Below are 23,452 nucleotides of genomic sequence, written 5' to 3'. Positions count from 1 at the left end.
TTGTTTGATCACTTATTTGATTGGATGAATTTTGATTTTTTTACATTAAAACTGAAGAAATTAAGTAGGAAAGTTACCTTATTTTTTTAAAAAAAAATTATTCATTATTTTCTTCTATAAATCTCAAAAAAGACTAATTTATTTTTATTTTATTCGACCCTACTATAATAAAGATTAAATTCATTTTTGTTTTGTTTTCGAATATTAATTTCTGGATTTGTCCCTGATTATGACGTTTTTTAAGATTTTTTTATAAAGCTTTGAAATCGGTTGGGCAGTTAATCTTTTTTCTCGAAAATCTACGAGCTCAATAATTTATTGGCTAACATTGTTATATTTTTTATTATTTTTATTTTAATGTCATTATTCGTCATTTAATTTGCTTAATTAAATGATTCTTATGATCATTTTAATAAAGGTACTGTATAGAATACATATTATATATAACAAGAATACATCACTTAATTATAACAATTTAAAAAAAACAATACAGCCATTGTAGGTGCGTTGAATACATTTTAGGTTCATGAAAGGGGAAACGAGTATATAGACTTGTAAAATAAAGGATGATATGTCAGGGTCGCCAAAAAGATTCTTAAGCTAAGACATGAGGATGCAAATTGTTCTCGGCGATGGTTGTGGTTCCCTTTTTTGGAACTCAATGTGGTTTGAAAATATGTCTATCTTCCTTAAAGATGGATTTGTGAGAGTTCTAATCTGAAGGGAGTGTCTAACATCAACAGTTTGTGATATTGCTAAAGTGGGATGTGAATCACTTCTAATTACGACATATTTCAGAAGGAATGAGAATTTTGAATAGAGTGTGGAGTTTGCAATTTCGGAAAAGTTCAGATTCTTGCGTTTGGAAAATTGAAAAGAATGACAAATTCTCTTCTAAATTGGCATGGGATTTTATATGTACCAATGGGTAGTTGTTGGTTAGCATCATATTGTTTGGTTCTCTAAGGTGATTCCAATACACTAGTTCATCTTTTAACTTGTTTTTCATGAAAGATTGTCCACAAGGGATCGACTTCAAATGTATATGATTATTCCAGCTCTAGTTGTTCTTTATGCACTGATGATAAGAAATGCATTGATCATCTTTTCAGAGATTTTTCATTTGCGTCTATTTTTTGGGTAGTTTTCGATCACATGAATCTCATTAATTTCTCGAATAAGTGGTAGGATATTAAGAATAAGCGATTGTTAAGGAAATGGGAGACAAGTTCTATTCTAGTGTGTTTAAATGCTTCTTCGGCACTATAATCTATTATATTTGGGTTGAACGTTCTCCAAGACAGGACTCCCGGAAATTGGATCTTTGTTGTGCCTTCACGCATTAGAAAGAGTCCATTCATGAGGACAGGATATGCTTTCTTATTGAAGAAATTCTAACCTCTTTTACCTTTTTGGTCGAGCTGGAGCTACTTCTGAACGGCCAGGTGCCTACATAGCCCGGCTCCCTCTTTTCAAGGGAGTGGGCATCAGACCTTCGCGAGAGAGCTTATTTCGTGTTCGAGATCCAATTGATGGCGACACTTCTCCTTCCATTCCCTGCCCAGCAAACAAGTGTTTAGTCATGTTCGAAAGAAGATTCAGCAAGTCAAATTCCTCCCAATGAACAAAATTGAATTCTTAGTCAAAATTGGAGTATCTCATTTGATGAAGTGATAAGTAATACATAACTTGATCTTTGTGTGAATTCAAAAATAAAATAAAAACTTGATCTTTGTGTGTATCTTGTTTGTATTCTCTTCTATGCTTTTTTTTTTTTTAAATTAAGACAAAGGTTTGTTTTGCCTAATAAAAACATGTTCTTCTCCTTTTTAAATTTTTAATGAAATGATATTAGGAAGATTGTCTATTAAAAAAACAAACTTTTATTAAGGGATAATTGATATTTCCAAATTAACTCACATACTAATTTTAAAATTGACTTGTTTTTTTAGTTTTTTAAAATAAATATTAATACCTATAATAATTGAGGTCATATTTTAACAAAATTAAAAAACATTATATTTTTAACTATTTTTTAAAAATTATTCTCAGCTTTTATTTTACTTATTAATATATAAAGTAAAATCTTGAGAAAGAGTTTAGAAAGAAAAAAATTAGCACTAATAATTTTGTTATTATGTGAAGGTAGAAGGTAGAAATAAGTATCATATAAGTGATCTTTTTAATAATAAATTTAAATTCAGTCATAATATATTGGCTCAATCAATATTCATTACCTATACTCAGTAGCTGTCTTTGGTACCTTAAACCAAAAAATGAATGTATTCTCTTTTTTTTTGTAAATATATTTCATGTGGTGTTGAATAAATATAATAATTTATTACAATCATTCATACAAATAACTTTAATTTAATTAGTTAACAATATATATATATATATATTGTGGTTTGTTAATGTATATTTCTTTTTCTATTGCTTGGGTTTACATGGTAACATGGGAGGCCGGATAATCATTGGCAGTTAATCTTACCCAAGGACCGGTCATGCCTATATTCCGCAAAAAGATTGAATGATTTAAAAATTAGGCTTTAATAATTATTTGGTATGTTTAATAATTTATATTTAATACATTTTAATTAAATTTTAAAATAATTAATTAAAAAAACCTTAATATAATAACACAATCAAACAAATATATTTGATAATCAATCAGATTATTCATTTATTTGAATATATTTGGTCATAATAAATCAATACATTTTTTAAAACAAAATCTTATAAAGGCAGATCTTGGGCCAGTATGTCAGGTCCATTTAAATGCTAATAATAGAGTTATAATAATTTTCAGTTAAAAGTGGGTTATTTAAATAAAACTTATATATATATATATATATATATTATTATATATTAATATTTTTATCATCTTATCTCAAGAAAGAGAAAACAATAACTACTGCTTCCATAAAAGTTAAGTCAACCTGGAGAGGCTACAGATCTCTCTCTCTAAAGAGATATTGTTAAGAATCTCCGCCGGCTTCTTCACCGGAGTTTCTTGCTAAATGAACTGGTTTTCAAACATACTCTTAGTATGGATTGTCGCGCCGAGCTTACTAGCGGTTATTGTTTACCAGCTAGAGTCGTTCGAGCCGGCTCATCTCCCAGTCGATCAGTTTGACCGGCACCCTGTTTTAGTTCCCAGCCGGAACCCTAATGTCCTCCGAGGAGCCGAAAAGATATTCGACGGAAAGTTGATGGGGCCGGAAGACATAGCATATGATGCGGAATCTAGAATCATATACACCGGCTGCGTCGACGGTTGGATCAAGCGACTCCGGCTCGACGATTTATCAGTCGAGGACTGGGTCAACTCGGCCGGCCGGCCACTTGGACTCGTGCTTGGACCAGACAAACAACTTATTGTAGCCGATGCTGACAGGGTATTTTACTATTTATTGTTTAATTGCTTTTTTAGGAATAATCTTATTTTGACTAATCAAATGCCCAAACAATATAGATTCTTTATCTATAATTGAAAATCAAATTGTTGAAATAATTTTAAATTGTCAGACCCTACCTTAATGAATAGATTGCTTCTTGTTGAAGATGTGTTAGTCAAATTTTAAACTCTCTATCTATTTATAGACTATAGCCTTTATTTGTTATTCTTAAATAGGTGTATATGGATAGGGATTTAGTCCTTAATTTTAGATAAATATATATCCCACTTGTTATAAAATGTCTAAACAATAACTAATAATATATGTTGAACTCAAATGGTGTAGGGTCTATTGAGAGTGAACCAGAATGGAGAAGTGGAATTGTTAACGAACGAAGCAGAGGGCTTGAAATTCAAGCTGACGGACGGTGTTGATGTGGCCGATGATGAAACCGGTGTCATTTACTTCACCGATGCATCATTCAAATATGGTTTAAAAGACTTCATTTGGGACATGTTAGAAGGTAGACCTAATGGAAGACTCCTTAGCTATGATCCATCCACAAAACAAACCAAAGTCCTACTCAATGATCTCTACTTTCCAAACGGAGTCTCACTCTCCCACGATCAAACCTTTCTAGTTTTTTGCGAAACTCAAATGTAAGACACCACCTAGACTTGTCTTTTTTCTTTGTTTCCCCAACATGATGTGTAAGATTTAACATGATTTGGTTTGGTTGGGACAGGAGGAGGTGCAGGAAGTATGTTATAGAAGGGGAGAAAATAGGAGCGGTTGAGGAGTTTATCCATATAGATGGTTTTCCAGATAACATTCGATATGACAAAAACGAAGGCGTGTATTGGATTGGGCTAGCAAGTGTAAGAATTAATTAAAATTAAGTTTTTTTTTGTGAAATGATTAATTTGTTGGTGGGATGCAATACAGGAAGTTACATTTAGTTGGGATTTAGCTCAAAGGTATCCTTTCATTAGAAAGATATCGGGTATAATACAAAAATACATCGGACTACCTCAAATGGAAAGAAACGGGGGCATTTTGGCAGTCGATAAAGATGGGAAGGCGGTGGCTCACTATTCAGACTCGGGTTTGTCTTTAGTCACCGCGGGTTTAAAGATCGGGGACCATCTCTATTTTTGCTCATTACATAGGGACCATTTCTTACGCCTCAATGTGACTCGTTATCCTGCCGTTGCTGCCTAACTTATATGAATATTTGAATTAATGAAATAAAGGAAAGATGCACCAATATGTATGGGATATGATATTGTTGCATGAATAATAATGTAATATAGATCTATGTAACCAAATATATTTCAAACTTTTCTTTTTTTAATATGAATGCATGCTTGATAATTTGGCTTTATGAATGATTTATATAGGTCCTATTAATGTTATTTAAATCATTCACAATTTTACAAAATAAAATGTATTTATTTATTTTTTATTATAAAAATTGAATAATGTTTTAATTAATTTATTAAGATAATTGAAAATAATTTACTTAATACTTCTTTTAATTATCCCAATATTGTGACTTAGATTAACAAAGAACAATTCTTGAGAAGAAAAAATTAAAATATTTCATTCTCTATGGATATAAAAATTGAAAGATAAATAATTCAAAGAGAGAATTTGTAAAGGAATTATTGACCCAACTTTTTTTTCAATCATTTACATGTGTCACATTATCTCTCATATTCATTCCCCAAATTTCTCTTTTTTATCCTTCCTCAAATTGAAATAATTAAAGAGTTAACCTTTTTTTATAAGAAATTATTTCTCATTAAACCAAATACAGTAAAATCTCTATAAAATAATGCTGTCAATTTAGCGAGAATTAATTTATTAATTTAAAGAGGTTTCACGTATAACCTTTAAATTTTCAAGTCCTGCGCAATATAGAATGTACATTTACAAATTAATTGAATTTGTCAAGTTTATTATTTTTAAATAAATAAAAAATTAGTTTATGGTACTACAAAGTTGGTACATGATATCAACGTAGTATATTAAATATAGTTAGAAATTGATCACTATAAAATGTTCTTTAAATTTTGTTAAAATCAAATTAATTATGACTCTTAAATTTAAAGGTGTTCAAAAATTAACCATGACAAATCCATAACAAAAAATATGTTGCAGTGGGTTCACAAAACTTTTAATTTGAAATTAAGTTAGTCAATTAACAATATCAAACACTCTAAAGCGATCATAGCGATCATCAGAATTTAGAATCTTTTATTATTAATTATTAATTTATAATTTCGTTGGGACCAATATATATACACTGAATTTTCAAAAAAAATATTATCTTATTATTTTATCGATTAAGGTCCAATTTTATACTGGTCCCAACTTAGGACTGAATAAATTATTAATTTTATCGAGGTTATTAATTTATCGAGTATTAATTTATAAAGATTTTACTGTAAATAATTAAAAATAGAACATTAATTTGTAAATGATAAAAATAACTGATGTTAAATAATACAGATCTTTAAATATTCAAATTATAATGAAAATAATACAACAATAATGCAATTTCTTCAGGTGGCTCCAAAGATGAACTAATGTGAGTTTCATAATAATGAGGGATGAAAAAAAGTAAATCGAACAAATTAATTAAGCGGTGTCGAAAGAATCTCTACCTAAAATTCTAAGCGGCGGTGAAATTTGTCTTTATCCGAGGGTTGATAAACAACGCCGAAAAAAGCTATGTCAAATGATAACTATCCTCTAAGTCATTATTATTAATAAGGAAAAAGCACAGTATATTACAATTCAACTCAACATTCATTATCTCCAAGACTAGAATCTACTAAAAAAATAAGAATATGAAGAAATTGTTAAATGGTCAGTTGCTACAATGAAGGAGTTGATGAAGGCTCCCAAATCTAAGTCATATACTATAAGAAGCAACTCGACATGAAAAACTAATGAAGTCTGGAAGAACAACAATGCAAAAAAGTCAGAAGATCATGCCTATAAAAGGAAAATCTACTTGGGCAATACACAGACAAAAGTGGAGGAACTGAATTCTACATTTGAATTTAAATTGTCCTACTAAGAGGAAAACTGCATAAAGGAATAGAAAAATGTAGTTGTAGAAAACTACATAGAGAAAAATAGAGTATCCTTCTCAATTACTAAAGAGGCATTGTTGAAACAATGGGAAGGAAAAAGGCTTGAGAAGATTTTAACAAATGTCCATGATTTATATTTCCTTAAATTCAAGAAGGGATCTAATCTGGAGGAAATTCTAGAAAATGGGCATACATATATAGGATCCAACTGTATAGAGAGGAACATACTCAGACTAATCAAGAGGAAAAAAAGAATTCCAAAGTTGATACAGAAGAATCTAAAGTTATTGAGGATTCCAAAGTTGAAGCTGAAGGAAATGAAGACAATGATCTAGAAATTCAAGTTGAGAACAACAAGGTGAAGAGTCCGGAAATCCTAAAAAATATTAATTATTTCTATCAAATCAAAACGGGTTAATATAAAGAAGGAAATCAAAATGAGAATAGGCAGTATCATCAACCTCTTCAATTCATCCCTTTTTCATTGCAAGAGGAAGGGGAAGAGGAAGACAACTTGTTGATACAACAGGTTGGCATGAAAATAAAAATCTCGATTGGGTTAATTAGAATTTCATACAGTTTATAATAGTTGTTTGTAATCTTTGTTTGTATGTTTGATATTGCTACTAGTCAGGTTATTTATGGTCGTTTGATTGTCATCATTTAATCATAGTTAGAATTTGTCTAGCTTTGATCATTAACCTTCCAACTTTTGGGATTTTAATAAAATGGTTTTAACTGTTTTCTATAAAAAAAAATCAAATCCGATTATAACTGTAAATTATAAATTATAAACGAAATGAAAATATGATTTTAACAATCAATTAAAATTAATCAATTAAAATGTGTAATTCTTGAATGAAAACAATAAAACACTTTTGTCTTGGTGAAGTTAGAACATTTATTATTATACAAGCATCTATATAGTAACCTCAATTAACTTATATATTTAATTAATTCATTTTTTTTTCTTTTCTTTTTTTTTAAGATCAATAAGAATTATAAAAAATATTATACTAATACCCCACATAGAAACCATCATTGTCTTGTCAACGCATAACGTTTTGTTTCAGACAGGGATGTACACTTGTTTGTGTCGTATCAAAAGTAAACTCTATTAGGAAACGAAATCTCCTTAATTTTAATATTTCTCTATATTTAATTCGAATAGAAAAACCACTAGACCGAAAATTAAACATTTCATTAATTGTGGCATTTCTACATATAACAATGAAAACAAATTTATGATACGTTATAGCTAGACTTTTGACACTACACCAAATATCGTTCTAAAAACTGATCAAATAACTATTCCCACAATGAATCTAGACTGCTCACGAAAACTTTTTTACATTGAATAAATTATCTTCCAAATGTTACACCCCGCAAGATAATTAAACATTTTGGTGAACCAACCAGACCAATCATGAACATACTTACAAATAATCATCGATGCCCAAAAACTATTCGGCTTCGTTACAAATCTACTACATAATTTTGATAAAAGAGCCTTATTAAAGTAAAAAAATCTTGAATATCAATAGATCTTTAAAATATTTAACATTATCTAAATTAATTAGTTGACAAAACGATGAGTTGAAATATTTCAATAAAATTATAAACATTTTTATCCGACGCTCTTAAGAAAAATAATAAAGACATCTAATTATTCCATAATTATTTAATCTATTTTTCTATTGTTAGTTATCAATCTTTATACAAAATGTAGCCTCATCTCAATATTATATCTGGATTTTGTGCATATTCATTATTATTCTTAATGTTTTTTTAAATATAAATCCATATCTAACTATTTTTAGTTAATTTTTTAAATTAATTTTAACGTAATTCAAAATTATTTTATTTTCTATTTTATCAACCACCTTTCAATTTATTAATTAAAATATGAAAATATATTTAATTTTAATTTTTTAAATTTATTTTATCATTAACTTTTAAGGATTTTTATCTTAAAAAATTCACTATTTTAAAATTGATAAAAAAACAAAATAATTTAAATAATTATTTAAACAACCCCTTTACTTTTTTACTTGTGTTGTTTGTTGTCAGATTTAATTTTGTAAAAAAAAAATTAAATTCATTCATAATATTAGGTCTTGTTCGGATTGGGATTTTTGAAAAAACCTAGAGAGGGAAAAATATAATGATTGGTGATGATTTTGAGGAAGTGATGATTATTTTTGGTAAAAAGACTTAGAGCATCAGCAGCGCACAAGACCTCTGCCCTCTTAATTTGTGAAATCAATATTCCACATCAGCAGAAAGCGGGCACACATTGTAGTTGTCCAAAACACTCCAATGCTTCCGCCCGCCCTCTTATCTAAATAATAAATTTTATTTATAATATTTTAAATAAATAACTAATTTATAATATAGGAATATTATAACTAATATTCCTATATTATAACTATATTATAGGAAAATTTGAGATTTTAAACTAACGTGTTAATATAATTAATAAAAAATATATTAATTTATTTAAAAAATATATTTATTAATTAAATATATAAGTAATATTACTGTATTATATATATTATAGGAGAATTTAAAATTTCACCTTAAAACATATTAATATAATTAATAAAAAATATAAAATATTTTTATAATTTAAAATATATTATAATATTAAAAACGAATAAATTTAAGAATATATAACATATATTCCTATATTATAGGAAAATTTGAGAATATATAGTTAATATTTCTATATTATAATAAAATATTATAATATTTTTATAATTAAATATATAATTAATATTATTATAATTTAATATATAATTAATATTCCTATCTTATTCTAAAACTTTAGAATATATATTTATTTAATGTTATTATAATGTTACTTAAAAATAGTAAGAAAAATTATTATAATTAAATATATAACTAATATTCCTATTTATATAATATATTATATTATATAATGATGAAAAAGTCAGAGGAGGGCATGACCGGCATAGAGGGCACTGCCCTCCTTTTGCTTTTATCTACAATACAAAAAATGAAAAAACCCAATGACCTGCACTTTTCCACGCTGTCCCATGCGGGCACAGGTCATGCGCTGGAGATGCTCTTAGACCTTGTTCGGTTGTGGGTTTTTTAAAAAACCAAGAGAGAGAAAGATTGGATGATGGGTGATGATTTTGAGAAATTAATGATTAGTTTTGGTAAAAAGACTTAAAAGGTATTGATATATATAAATAAAATAAAAAATAATAATTTAAAATATAGGGTATTTTTGTATTTTGGTTAATGATATGAGTGATGTGATTGGTGAGAATTGATTGATTGGAAAATGGATTTTGTATGAGTTTTTTAAATAACCCAAAGAGAACAATGCCTTAAAGTGTATTGATATATATGAATAAAATAAAAAATAATAATTTAAAATAGAGGGTATTTTAGTATTTTGGTTAATGAAATGTGATGTGATTGTTGAGAAGTGATTGATTGAAAAATTGTTTTGGGATAGATTTTTTAAAAAACCCAAAAAGAACAAGGCCTTAAGTCATCTATTATATATTAATTATCTTTCAATTCATTAATTAAAATAATAAAATATTTTATATTAAAATATATATTTTATCATTATAATCATTTTTAATCTTTTTATCCAAAAAAAATATTCATTTCATAATCAACCAAAATCAATTTTTAAATAAATTCCAACCCATCAACTCTAAGTAGGGATGGAAACGGCATCATATCGGTTTTCATTTTATTATCACAGAATTTGACTGGTATTTCTATTTTTATTCTTATCCTCGATTTGTCAGGTACCATTACCCGATTTAATGTTAATTTATTTTATTAAAAAAAAATTACAAAATATAGATTAAAATATAATTGAAAAATAAACAACTTTAAAACTAATAATATCGAAACTAAAAAATATAAAAACATTATAACAACTTTGTTTTTATAATGAATAAGAAAATATAGAACAAGTGTTGAATAAAATTTAAGAATTAAAAATAAAAAGTGTTGAAATAAAAAATAATATTTTATTGGTGAAGATAAATATGAAAATATGAAGTGATGAAAGAGAAATAACTTTTTTATTATTAAAAGAAAAGGTTAGTGTAAAGTGTGAGTGAAATAATTATTATGATATAGGTAATAATGTGGACTACCAAATGTGATCACAAATAAGTTGCTGTAATAAGGCATTTATAACTCTAAGGCTTGATGTACATATAAAAAAATACATATTATATATATATATATATATATATATATATATATATAATAAAAATAAATCAATTAATTATAACAATTTCCAAAAAACAATACGTCAGATCCAAAAACAATTTCCAATGCCCATTTTTTTAGAGATTTCCCTGTCTTTTTTTTTTTCAGATCTATAAACCAATCACATATTATATAATAAATATGAATATGTCACAAAGTTACAAAACAATATATATAAATGGGTAAGTATGACATTTGTTAAAAATAAATAAATTTGAATTGCATATATATATAGAATAAAAGAAAGAAGCATTAGTCTCTCTTTCTAAACGTGTTTTTGTTTAAGAATTTCCGGTGACTTAATGAGGTGGTTGTCCAACATTTTGTTACTATGGGTTGCCGCGCCGACTTTACTATCAGTGGTTATCTTTTACCAATTAGAGTCGTTCGAACCGGCTCAACTCCCAATCCACGATTCTCTTATTGCGCCGACAGCCCCAAACCTTAACCTTAAACTTAACATTCTTCGAGGTGTCGAAAAGGTAGGGACTGGAAAGATTATGGGGCCGGAAGATGTAGCCTACGATGCGGAATCGAAACTCATTTACACCGGCTGTGCCGACGGTTGGATCAAGCGAGTCCGGGTTGATGATTTATCAGTCGAGGATTGGGTCAACTCAGGCGGTCGGCCACTCGGACTCGTGCTTGGACCAGATAAGCGACTTATCGTTGCCGATGCCAACAAGGTATATATCTACGTACTATTATTATTGTTTTTTTTTTAAATGGTTAATGAAAAAGAAAGTGGTGTTGAAACACAATGATTGACCAATCAAAAATTGAAAACAAATAAATTGAGAAACACAAAAGTACAAAATTATGGAACACACAACAATCTTTCAAGAGAGTATTGACATAACGGTTGAGTTCAGTCCATCGACCTAGTTTGACTGAATTTTGCAAAACCTTCGAACAACTGTCAAATAGACTGATCACTCTTTATGTTTTTAATAAATACGACATTGACTGGCCATGATAAAGTTATGTTTAAAATAACTCAATAAATAGGACTCTAACAGATTCATCAAATTTTAATCTTTATTTACATATGTATATTTTTTAATTACTTGGCGAATTATTTAAATGAAGGGTCTATTGAGAGTGAATGAAAATGTGGAGGTGGAGGTTTTAACCGACGAAGCCGAAGGAGTGAAATTTGGGCTGACGAACGGCGTTGATGCGAGTGATGATAAATTAGGTTTAGGGTTAGGCGGCACAATTTACTTCACGGATGCATCATACAAATACAGGCTAAAAGACTTCATTTGGGACATGTTAGAGGGCAGACCTTATGGAAGGCTTCTTAGCTATGATCCATCCACAAACCAAACCAAAATTCTCCTATCAGATCTCTACTTTCCCAACGGAGTCGCACTCTCCCAAGATCAAACCTTTCTAGTTTTCTGCGAAACCCCATTGTGAGAAACCACCATCTTATCTTTTCCTTTTAACTTGGTTTAATTGTTGGGTATTTTTGAAATTCATGTATATATATAGGAGAAGGTGCATGAAGTACATGATAGAGGGCGAGGGAAAAGGGACGGTTGAGAAGTTCATCGATGTAGATGGTTTTCCCGATAATATTCAATACGACCGAATCGAAGGCGTATATTGGATTGGACTAGCTAGTGTAAGTAATTTTAATAAAAAAAAATTAAGATTCTAATTAGTGAATAATATTTTGTTTGTGGGCATGCATGCAGGAAGTTACATTTAGTTGGGATATAGCTCAAAGGTACCCTTTTATTAGAAAGGTGTTGGGTATATTACACAAGTACAATATTAGACTAGTACCAAATATGAAGAAAAATGGGGGGCTTTTGGCGGTTGATAAAGATGGGAAGCTTGTGGCTCACTATTCAGAAGTGGGTTTTTCTTCTGTTTCTACTGGTTTAAAGATCGGGGACCATCTCTATTTTGGGTCTTTAATTAAGGACTATTTGCTACGCTTCAATCTCACTCACTATCATGATGTTGTTGTTGGCTAGCTAGGATATTGAATATTAATTCAATGAATTATGAATGGCTAGTAAAAAATAAATGTGTTTTATCATTTTAGGGTTTAATGAATATAACAATTCGATCAAAGTCTAACCCAAGAAAATGGATGACAATGACCTGGAAATTATTATGAAAGGAACCATTAGCGACATTGAATTATCCGCTATTGAAACATTAATATAAAAGGCCTAATTTTGAGTCGTTATTATTAATTGTGACTCACTTTGAATTGTGTGACATGCTTCATTTATCTTTGAAACTTTTTCCAAATCAACTAAATGTCGGTCATATTATTTTATCGTATTAATAATTTGTTAGGTTTTTAAATGAAATGTCAAATTACTTGGACGGCCCTCTAATTACTCTGATTGCTCACTTTTAGCCCTCGATTAATTTTTAAAACAAATCGCCTTCAACTTTTAGAAAGTCATCACCATTACGTTAATTTTTTTTTTTTAAAACATAATGGGTTAAGCTTAAAATATATATATTTTATATATATTATCTTTAATCATTATTTTTTATATTTATATATATAATTATTAAATTATTTATTTATATATATATATATATATTTTATTATTAATTTTTATATTTATATAATTATTAAATATCTTTCATATATAGATAATATATATTATTTTTTTTATTTATGCATATTTATTCTATCATTTCTCTAGGGAATAAGAGGAAAGAATAGACGATTCCGGCCATGGTTACGAAGTGAGTTATAATTGAGAGGAGATTTCATTGTAACGCGTTGTCGAACACATATAAAAATAAATAATATATATATATATATATATATTATCTATATATAAAAAAAAATTAATAATTATATAAAAATAAAAATTAATGATAAAAGATATATATATATATATTATAATATTATTTATATATAAATAAGCGATTTAATAATTATATATATAAATATAAAAAAATAATGATTAAATATATATATAAAAAAAAATATTTTAAGCTTAACCCGTTATATTTAACTAAAAGTTAACGGAAGGGTCATTTGTGACCTTTCTAAAATTTGAATGAGCGATTTATTTCAAAAATTAATTTAAGGACTAAAAGTGTGCGAAATATTTAGAGGACCTTTCATGTAATTTGCCCTAAATGAAATTATATTTAGATACATTTTGAATTAATTTTTTTAATTTAGAATTATTTTTATAATTATGCATTTTAATTAGTCGAAAATAGTTTAATTGACTAAAAAAATGTGTAATATAACGAAAAATTTGAGAAAAATTGAATATATTTAGATTTTTTATTTTTTTTCTAAAATTTCTTAATTTTTTTTTGAATAAAAAAAATTATGATGCAATTTACTAATTTGGACGTATTTATATTTTAATTAAATATCTTTTTGAGATATACACGTTTAAAACAAGCGATTACGATTTCAAGGCTTTTAAAATGTGTCGAAATAATTAGAAAAATCATAAAAAAAAAAATTGCTATTTTATTTTACAAATATAGTAAATTAATTTAGAAAAGGAAAATTATGTTAAAGACTATTGGTGTTCATCCGTTTTATGAAAAAGGCTTAAATAACTAAAATTGTGATAGTTAGAATATCACGGGGTCATAATTCAAAGTTCGAGTTTCATTTATTAAAAAACGATCAAACGACACTATTTATGAAATTATTGTAGCTAAACAGGGCCGGCTTTTTCTTGATACATTAACGACGTTAATTGAAAACCGTCGCTAATTTCATGGTGATCAAGTCAAGTATGCCTAGACTGGAATTCTTTCATAAAGGCGACCAATTTCTCAACTCCAGCCAAAGACATAGCATTATAAATCGAAGCCCTCATTCCACCAACTGAACGATGCCCTTTCAGATGCACCATCTTCTCCGCCGCCGCCTCCTTTATGAACTCCGCCTCCAACTCCGACTTCTCCAATGTAAACGGAACATTCATCAACGACCGAACAGATTCCTCCACCGGACATCGATAAAACCCATTACTCTCATCAATCGCATCATACAAAATCTTCCCTTTCTTCATATTCTTCTTCTCAACTTCAACCAATCCACCCTGAGCAAGAAGATCCTCAAAAACCAAACCACATACATAAATTCCATAACATGGGGGTGTGTTAAACAGAGAATTGTTATCAGCATGAATCTTATAGTCCAACATAACAGGTGTAATCCCCTGAGCTTTCCCAATCAAATCTTTTCTAATGATCACAATCGTCACACCAGATGGACCGACATTCTTCTGAGCACCAGCGTAAATGATTCCAAATTTCGTTACATCAACCGGTTTTGAACAAAAGTTTGAAGACATGTCAGCAACTAAAATCCCATTTTCTGGAACAGGGTAGTTCTTAAACTCTACGCCGTGGATAGTTTCATTGGCGCATATATGCAAATACTTGGCTTGTGGGTTCTGTTTTAATGAATCGAATGATGGGATTTTAGTATATTTCTCCGATTTTCCTGACCAGATTACATTTGCTTTACTGTATTTACATGCCTCCTTAAACGCTTTATCGCCCCAAGCTCCGGTGACGATGTAATCGGTCGGATCTTCCAACGAGGAAAGATTTAAAGGGACTGATGAGAATTGGTTGGTGGCGCCGCCTTGTAGGAAAAGTACGGAATATTCTAAAGGAATGTTCAAAAGGGTACGCAGATCTGACTCTGCTTTCTCGATGATGGATAGAAAATCTTTACCTCGGTGGCTCATTTCCATCACGCTCATGCCTGATTCCTTCCAGACATAGAGCTCCGATTGTGCCTTTTTCAGGACAGATTCTGGAAGGGTCGCTGGCCCGGCGCCGAAATTGAAAACTCGATCCTGGACCGGCGCAGCCGATGAACAAGTTATTGAGGTGGGTTTGTTTGAACGAGAATTGATGGAGAAGGTATTGGGTTTAGGGTTATTGAGGAAAAGGGAATGTGAGGTAGCCGCCGACATGGCCATGGAGTCGGTGCTGATGATCACTTCACCTTCTTCTTCGTTGGAAAGGGGGAATCAGTTGATTATGGTGTTATGGAATAGCGATTAGGGCTTTTTATATACAATAAAATAGTGGATTAAGGGACCAGGGTTGGTGAATCCATTTGATTTTAAGAGATTGTTTGATATGGGATATTTATATATTTTAACAATAAATTAAGTGGATTAAACATTGGGAAGAATGTCAATTTTGTTTATAAAGTTGGAGCGAGGTGTCAATTTTGTTTATAAAGTCGCAAAATTCTATTTTTGTATATAAAGTTGTCAAAATGTGTCAAAAATAAATAAAATAACTGCACCCATTTAACGGGGTTAAATTTGTACCCACGTGGCATCCACGTGTTTATTTTATATATATATATATATATATTTTTTTTTGTTTAAAACGAACCTGAGTAAATAAATAAATAATAAAATTACCTGTCTTTTTTTTTTACAAAACTAATTAGCCATGAGTTCACCAGCATCGCCTCCATCGTCAATCTCTTCATCAGCCATAGTCGTCGCCCTCTTCACCAGCAGTGGTCGTCGCCGCCATTTTCACCCTCTTTACAAGCAACCGTCGTCGTAACTCGCCAATTTTATATATGTTTTAAACACTCGTAGTCTCGCAGAGCTCTACTCACAACCTCTATGTTCTCTCTCTCTTTTCTCTCACCTTCTTCCCCGACGAGACGCCGACCACAATGCAGGTCGCATGTCGAGCTCTCATCGGAGCTATTTCCCTGACTTTTCTCTTCATCTTCACCGGAGCACACAACATCACTCGGATTCTCGCTAAACATCCCGAATTCTCCACTTTCAACCACTATCTCACTGTCACTCACCTAGCCGCCGACATCAATCGTCGCCAAAAAATCACCGTCTGCGCCGTTGACAACTCCGCCATGTCCGATCTCCTCTCCCAAGGTTATTCCGTCTACACATTACGTAACATCCTCTCTCTCCACGTCTTCGGATACATAAACATCGCCGATTTCAAAGGCGGAAAGGTCGCATTCGGTGCATTAGACGATACCAGCGACTACAAACTCACATCGACATTTGTGACATTTGTGAAAACCGTTCAAAAATGTCGTACAATATTTCCGTAATTCAAGTCAATCACATTATGGCCTCGCCGGATGCTGAAGCACCGACAGCGCCTCTAGAAACACTTAACCAACGTCGTTAATGAGTGAACAGGAATGTAAAACATTCTCAGATCTATTAATCGCAACTAAATCATTATCGATCTATAATCAGAATCTAGAAGGCGGATCCATTCGACGCCGCGATTAACGATGGTGGCTGCTGGTGAAATGATAGAGGTAATTAGGATTTATTAATTTATTTAATGAGGTTCGTTTTAAAAAACATAATAATAAATATATAAAATAAATACGTGGATGCCACGTGGGGTACAAATTTAACACCGTTAAATGGTTGCCGTTATTTTATTTATTTTTGACACATTTTTACAACTTTATATACAAAAATAGAATTTTGTGACTTTATAAACAAAATTGACACATCGCTCCAACTTTATAAACAAAATTGACATTCTTCCCATTAAACATTCAAAATATTAAATTATTTTTATTTTATAATAGTTATGTATTAAATAAAAAATTAAAATTGAGTTTGTCTATTTTTTTTAAAACTTTCTTATTAAAATGAAAAATCTTTCTGTATATAAATTTATTCCAAACAAGAATTTGGAATGTAATAAGTGAATTTCAAACAAGCCTGATTCTTCAGAAAAATCACATTTAAAATATGTAGATTTATTTAAATATATGAAAGAATAATAATAATAAAATGTTTCTTTATACCGCCCGCCTTAAGATAGTCATAGTAGAAATAAGTATAATATTGTACTATGATTCGCACCCACAATTGTGGTGGTTGGTGAGAATTGCAATTGCAATGTGAAGATTTAAGTTTTCACTTATATGCATTTATTAAATCAAAGTGACAATTAATATAATCAAATTAAGTGTTTGTTAGGTGGATGTTTTTTATTTTATTTTTAAATATTTAAAAGGTATTTATATATATAAATGAAATAAAAATTATTTTAGCATTTAGTTAATAAATTGAATGATATAGATTAATGAAGTAATGTTTAATTTTTTTTAGTTATTTAAATAACTAAACTCAAATTAGATCTAAAATTAGAGAAATTTTTAAATTTAAAACTTTCTGTTCGAAAAATATTTTAGTATCTTAATAGTATAAAGTAAAAATCTAATACACCTGAAAATTGAAATGATCGTGCTGGATAAACAAACTAAAATCTGAAGTGCAATAACAAGTATAGGGAGGGAAGAAGAGGAATTGACATTTTTTTTGTTTATGAAATACAAAAGACATCTACTGCTCCATCATGTTTGCAATTTGATTTTTAAAATGTGGTTTCTTCTACTTGGTTTGATACAATGATAAAAATCATAACAAAATACCAAACCTGATGTGAATGAAAATATTCAATTTCATTGATAAGACCAAGGTTGTGAAAACCGTTCTGGTCATCAACCCGGTTTTTTTGGCAAACTTCGGTCCGACCGCTCTAACCGGTTGAACCACTGGTTGAACCGGATTTTAAATTTAAAAAAAAAATAATTTAAATATATTGGTATATAAATGATATATATATATATATATATATTTAATTAGACATGTGCAAAATTAATCAAATACTTTTTAAATATTAAGACGTTTTCTAAATTTAATATATTTTTTTATTAAATATTATGTTCAAAAACACCTACTTAAACATATAAATTAAAAGAGATATCAATTTAATAATTTATAATTATACTAAAATAAAATATAATATATATTTTTATTTTTAAAAATCTAATTTAATAAGTAATAAAAAAAACTACATTTGAATCCTCAATTAATAACAGGAGAATAGTACACTCAATTAATCACAGACAGAGAGAGAAAGAGATAGATTTTGGGAAATCTTTCTAAACGGTTATTTTCTCGGTACGGATTTCCGGTCGAACCGTCTGGTCAGACCGGATTTTGACCGGTTCGAAAGGTAGCCGTATTAAAGTAAAAAATCGAACCGCCTCCTCAACCGTTTCACAGTCGGACCGCGTATTTTAAAACCTTGGATAAGACAACAATTGTTTTTCGAATAAAAACTTATTCGTTTTGGATTCCAAACAATGCTCACGCATCTTATCTTTGACCCTTTTGGGGCAAGTTATATATACTTGTTTAACAATTAAAAATACTTTTCAAAGTTCAAGACTATTATTCCATTTCATTCACCTACTCCATTTGACTGCTAAGTACGTTAAGATGGAGTATTAAAACATGAAATATTTCAATAAAATAAATTTAAATGATATAAATAATAGAATTAATAAATAAGTAAATAATTATTTTAAATAATTCAATCCAAGTTTAAATGATATAAATAATAGGATTAAATTTAAATAAATATTTTAGAAAACTTGTTTTAACCAACTCTTATTTTTAATGTAATTCAAATAATCGTATTTATTTTCAATTAAATAACTCAATCATGTAATATTAAGTTAAAATTGATCCAAGATCCTAAAATATAACTAAAATATAAAAAGTAAATATATTTATTTAATTTCATACAAATACCCTAATAACCTCCTCTTATAAGAATTTAATTTTCAAATAACAACTACAAATCAAATAATATCACATAACCAAACTAGCACAGAACTTGAAGAGAAACAACAATATTGAATCAACCAAGATCTGACAAACTAGAATATTAAATGCCCACTATTTTTTATAATGATTGTTTTTGTAAATCATTGTATTCAAATAAGCCATCATTTTTTCATAATTGAATCATATAAACTGAGCTGCAATAACTCATAAGAATTGAAATACAAATTTGCCATTATCAATTCATCATATGTTCACAGAATGAAGAAGATTAGGCTATGCCAACAAACAACCAACGGTTGTGTACACAATAAACCAACCAACCATTGTTGCAAGCAAAGCTAATAGCAAATGAAAACATCATCATCATCATATTAGTAAGTAGTAATTAAAACAACTGGAGTCTGTCTGTCTGTCTGTCTTGTCCATTCTCATTCTTCTCTCTTCTCCCCTGACTGAGTTCAGGGTTAATTAGCAATCATGTCATATGAGAAGAAGTCATAATAAGTTTGGTTTAGATAGTTTTGCTGCATATCCATATTTTGAAGTAGAATACTTTCTATGCACCCCTGTTAGCCTTCCTGTTGCTGCCTTTTCATGGAAACCCACTATCAGTTTTGAACATTCTCTGCTCAAAAACCAAACCAAACCAAACCATTAATTTATATTAAATAACAAAACCCAGATTCCTATATTAATTAGAATCATAAATGAATTGATCTCTTACAGGAGCTGATCTTCTGAGTAGTTGGAGTGCCATTCACAAGTCTTGTTCCATTGATTATTAACCCCACTGTTCAAGGTGCATTGAGCCGTGTAGATTGCAGCTGATGCCAAGAATGATGGAGGAAACTTCAGCATTTCATATTCCACCAGACACAGTTCAATCAAGAACAATGACATTATCTCCAGCTGATCAATCACAAGACAGAAGAGTAATCAGATTAGATTTTTATTTTGATTTTTTTATAAGATTCTCGATCATCACCTTCTTGTCTGATTCAGCAGCCTTGAGAAACCTTCTCATGAAAACATAAGGGGTTGGGACTGACATGTTGAACTGCAATGCATTCAGCATCAATTTCTCCTGATACAAAGAAGAAGAAGACATTAAAGAGATTATTGGAGATTGATTGTACTCTATATAGAATGAAATAAAAAGTACATACCATTCCAAGGATCTCTTGTCTTGTGTAAGCTTTGTCTGAGATGAAAATAAGATCATCCACAACAGGAACAGAGACTTCCTCATACTTACAAGCCAAAAGCAAAGCAACCAAACCCACTAATTGCAGCTTCTTCCTCACTACACATTCTTGAGCTAAATATCTGTCTATAAGGTTAATTGTCAGAAACAATGTCTCCTCCCTCAGATCAAACTTGTGGTGAACCTGTTCATCATTTCAATTAACAAACAAAACAAACCATTTTCAATACAATGAATGAATGAATCTCTACCGACAAAAATCACCAATGTTAAATACCTCAATAAGCCAGTCAATTAGTATAGCTCTCATCTTCTCATTGATGTCAAATTGTTGTGCCATGTAATCAGGCGACACACAGCTAGTGTTCTGGATTTTGAAAATGCTAGTTTTGTTAAAGACGAAAAGAAATAAGAAAGATTTACAATTGAATGATTCATAGTGTTTTTTACCTCCATTTTTCTGTAGTTAGCATAAAGATCTTGGACATAATCCGATACTGCAAGTGGGTTATTAGCATCCTCACTATCAATGTCAAGAATAGTTTCCTCGAATATATCTTCCATGTCAACCTCCTACAAGAATAAAACATTTCATTAACAAATCTCAATTCATTTCTAAATTATACCTCCTCAAGTTGAAAATTTTATCAAAATACCATGTTGTCTTTCTCATCCGCCATTGGTTGGTCGATGTCTGAGAGTGGAATATCCTCCCATTGAGTGAAGCTTTGATCTGATGATGCATCTGGTTTCTTGCTTATTTCATTGTCAATTTGCGATGCGTATTTCCTTTTTACACCCAAAGAAAGTCAAATAAATACATTTAAATTTGAAATTGAATTTTCTACAAAAGAGAAAAAAGCAAACCTTGTGTTTGGCCTGTGAGATCCATTCTGCAGAATCTCATTGCAAGCTTCATCTCTGAGATTTAGATAGAGACGTTACATTAAGATCTCATTTTCAAAAATATAAAAACACAAATAAAATTACCCTGGAAAAGCTCTCTTGTTGACTACACGAGGATAACCTCCTAAATTCTGATTTATCGAACTCAAAGCTCTTCGAGTATTTAGTTTCGATCTAGTCTCCATTCCCAATTTTCTTCCTCCAAATTCTATACCACAAGAATTAAAATACCCATATCAAAAACCCAAGATTTAGATCTGGTTAGTTTGATTCAAACTTAGAATAATGTGAAGTTAAATCCCCAAGCTTTTACCTTTTGGGTTTATGGGGTTAGACAATGTAGGATTGTTCTCATTAGATACATCCATTTCCTTTGGTTATCTGAAGAAAATAATCACAACTCAGAAAATAGATAGATCTGGCTCCTTTACTCAATAAGAATCTGATCCAGCTGCAAACATAGGACTGTAGAACAAGGGAGCATCTAAAGAAACTGTGAAAATGAAAATGGAGGATGGGTAGAGAGAGAAAGAGAAAGACTGGATGAGTGAGTGAGTGAAGGTCGTGAATTGGGACGGAGATGGTGGGTATTTGTCTAGAAAATCTGTTTCCTTTTTGTTATTTTCAAATCCAACGGCTAGTGCCAATGGGATGACAGAGTAACACGGCTATATTTTCCTTTTTTTTTTTTTTATTCTCTCTCCTCTTTCTAGTTTGTTCACAAGTCACAACGGTCTTTTAGCAAGGCATGTGAGGTTGCTTTCAAATTAATTTTCTTTATTTAATTCTTACATTAAATATTATTATATATATTAAATTAAATTATTACATTATTGATTTCTTTTAGAGCCCAACCGGCAGGAAGGCTCCCCGTCATTTGACTCCACGCTCTTACCCACTCATTAATAATTTTTAACATTATCAATTATATAAAATAAATTAAAAAGTTTCTTCTGCTTTTGAATCTTTTAATGAATTTACTAATAATACTTCATTTTATGTAATAGATAAAAAATAATTTCCAAATATATTGTTTTAACTTTATTAAGATTGTTTGAATTTTGAACAACGATCAAAATAAATTTAGAAAAAAAATCACTTGAGTCCTGTTTGATATGGTGTAATTGGATTATTTTCAAACATTTTAGATGAGATCATAATTGTGGAGGGTTAGTATTCATTTTTTAAAATTAAAAAAGAAATGAGATATATATCAAACAAGGCTACATGTCTGTCTCTCTTCCCTAGGTTGTTTTGAAAGGGAAAGTTGAATTTGTTTGGACTATCATTTGAAATTAACTACATTTTAAATTTTATAATAACAATCTAATCTAATTTTCAATTCAATTGAATGTTTATTTGAATTTTGACAACTCATCTCTTCATAAGGTTAAAATTTAAATTGGCTACCAATTCAACCATTCACATATTTGTATCTAAATAAGTTACCATGTATCTATCTTCAAAAGTTTGACTTTTCTTATATATTTATTTTGTTTCAGCTTTATTCATAAGAATAAATAAATATCATATTATTATTAAAAAAAATTAAAATGGTAGTATGAATCATTACGTCATTAACTTTCTTAAATTTATAAAAAAAAAAAATATAAAATATATGTTCTCTTAGTTTTTGATTAAAATAATTGTTATCATAAAGATAGCTATACAATAAATATTTTGTTAATAAAAAATTATAAAAATTTAATAAAAGCACTATGGTCGCATCTAAATGTGGTCAAACAATTACCCATGTCATATCGAACACAAACTCGAACGTAGTCAAACAACTAGTCATGCATATGAACTCAAATTCGAACTCGGTTATATGTTATTCCAATTCAACTCTGGTAAAAAATTGTTACGAATTTGAAATAACAAATTAAGTAAAAAATACAAAAGATAAATTATGAGTAAAATTAATAAATCATGACA

At 29.5% G+C, this 23,452-nt stretch overlaps 4 protein-coding genes across 4 annotated transcripts; 2 read left to right on the top strand and 2 right to left on the bottom strand.

The window, feature by feature from the left end:
* Positions 1-2,900: 2,900 nt before the first annotated feature.
* Positions 2,901-4,788, top strand: LOC124915052 (protein STRICTOSIDINE SYNTHASE-LIKE 6-like). Its single transcript, XM_047455701.1, has 4 exons — positions 2,901-3,398; positions 3,744-4,057; positions 4,144-4,276; positions 4,344-4,788. The coding sequence occupies exons 1-4, from the start codon at positions 3,021-3,023 to the stop codon at positions 4,617-4,619; spliced, it is 1,101 nt and encodes a 366-aa protein (XP_047311657.1). The 5' UTR covers positions 2,901-3,020; the 3' UTR covers positions 4,620-4,788.
* Positions 4,789-11,073: 6,285 nt separating this feature from the next.
* Positions 11,074-12,745, top strand: LOC124916120 (protein STRICTOSIDINE SYNTHASE-LIKE 4-like). The gene is made up of 3 exons (XM_047456855.1): positions 11,074-11,457; positions 11,861-12,189; positions 12,269-12,745. Exons 1-3 carry the CDS (start codon positions 11,074-11,076, stop codon positions 12,435-12,437), a joined length of 882 nt encoding a protein of 293 aa, XP_047312811.1. The 3' UTR covers positions 12,438-12,745.
* A 1,625-nt stretch (positions 12,746-14,370) lies between these two features.
* On the bottom strand, positions 14,371-15,782 carry LOC124914914 (phosphoserine aminotransferase 1, chloroplastic). Its single transcript, XM_047455542.1, has one exon. It carries the CDS (start codon positions 15,721-15,723, stop codon positions 14,515-14,517), a length of 1,209 nt encoding a protein of 402 aa, XP_047311498.1. The 5' UTR covers positions 15,724-15,782; the 3' UTR covers positions 14,371-14,514.
* A 3,834-nt stretch (positions 15,783-19,616) lies between these two features.
* LOC124915196 (G2/mitotic-specific cyclin-2) lies at positions 19,617-22,110 on the bottom strand. Its single transcript, XM_047455868.1, has 10 exons — positions 21,831-22,110; positions 21,602-21,725; positions 21,479-21,532; positions 21,268-21,400; positions 21,062-21,184; positions 20,889-20,978; positions 20,574-20,795; positions 20,393-20,491; positions 20,132-20,316; positions 19,617-20,032 (listed from the first exon to the last, which is right to left on the bottom strand). Exons 1-10 carry the CDS (start codon positions 21,883-21,885, stop codon positions 19,903-19,905), a joined length of 1,215 nt encoding a protein of 404 aa, XP_047311824.1. The 5' UTR covers positions 21,886-22,110; the 3' UTR covers positions 19,617-19,902.
* Between the last annotated feature and the right edge of the window lie 1,342 nt (positions 22,111-23,452).

Source organism: Impatiens glandulifera, chromosome 9 (assembly GCF_907164915.1).
Source record: "Impatiens glandulifera chromosome 9, dImpGla2.1, whole genome shotgun sequence".
Classification (NCBI taxonomy): Eukaryota; Viridiplantae; Streptophyta; class Magnoliopsida; order Ericales; family Balsaminaceae; genus Impatiens; species Impatiens glandulifera.
The sequence above is the reverse complement of the archived record's forward strand: the minus strand, read 5'-3'. Positions and strand labels throughout refer to the sequence as shown.

Excerpts from the sequence above, each read along its gene's own strand:
- LOC124915052 (XM_047455701.1), top strand. The coding sequence starts at position 3,021 with ATGAACTGGTTTTCAAACATACTCTTAGTATGGATTGTCGCGCCGAGC. Across the intron at positions 3,399-3,743 it reads TTGTAGCCGATGCTGACAGG|GGTCTATTGAGAGTGAACCA; the intron begins GTATTTTACTAT and ends CAAATGGTGTAG. Across the intron at positions 4,058-4,143 it reads GTTTTTTGCGAAACTCAAAT|GAGGAGGTGCAGGAAGTATG; the intron begins GTAAGACACCAC and ends TGGTTGGGACAG.
- LOC124916120 (XM_047456855.1), top strand. The coding sequence starts at position 11,074 with ATGAGGTGGTTGTCCAACATTTTGTTACTATGGGTTGCCGCGCCGACT. Across the intron at positions 11,458-11,860 it reads TCGTTGCCGATGCCAACAAG|GGTCTATTGAGAGTGAATGA; the intron begins GTATATATCTAC and ends ATTTAAATGAAG. Across the intron at positions 12,190-12,268 it reads GTTTTCTGCGAAACCCCATT|GAGAAGGTGCATGAAGTACA; the intron begins GTGAGAAACCAC and ends GTATATATATAG.
- LOC124914914 (XM_047455542.1), bottom strand. The coding sequence starts at position 15,723 with ATGGCCATGTCGGCGGCTACCTCACATTCCCTTTTCCTCAATAACCCT.
- LOC124915196 (XM_047455868.1), bottom strand. The coding sequence starts at position 21,885 with ATGGATGTATCTAATGAGAACAATCCTACATTGTCTAACCCCATAAAC. Across the intron at positions 20,979-21,061 it reads CTAACTACAGAAAAATGGAG|AACACTAGCTGTGTGTCGCC; the intron begins GTAAAAAACACT and ends TTCAAAATCCAG. Across the intron at positions 20,317-20,392 it reads CTGCTGAATCAGACAAGAAG|CTGGAGATAATGTCATTGTT; the intron begins GTGATGATCGAG and ends GTGATTGATCAG.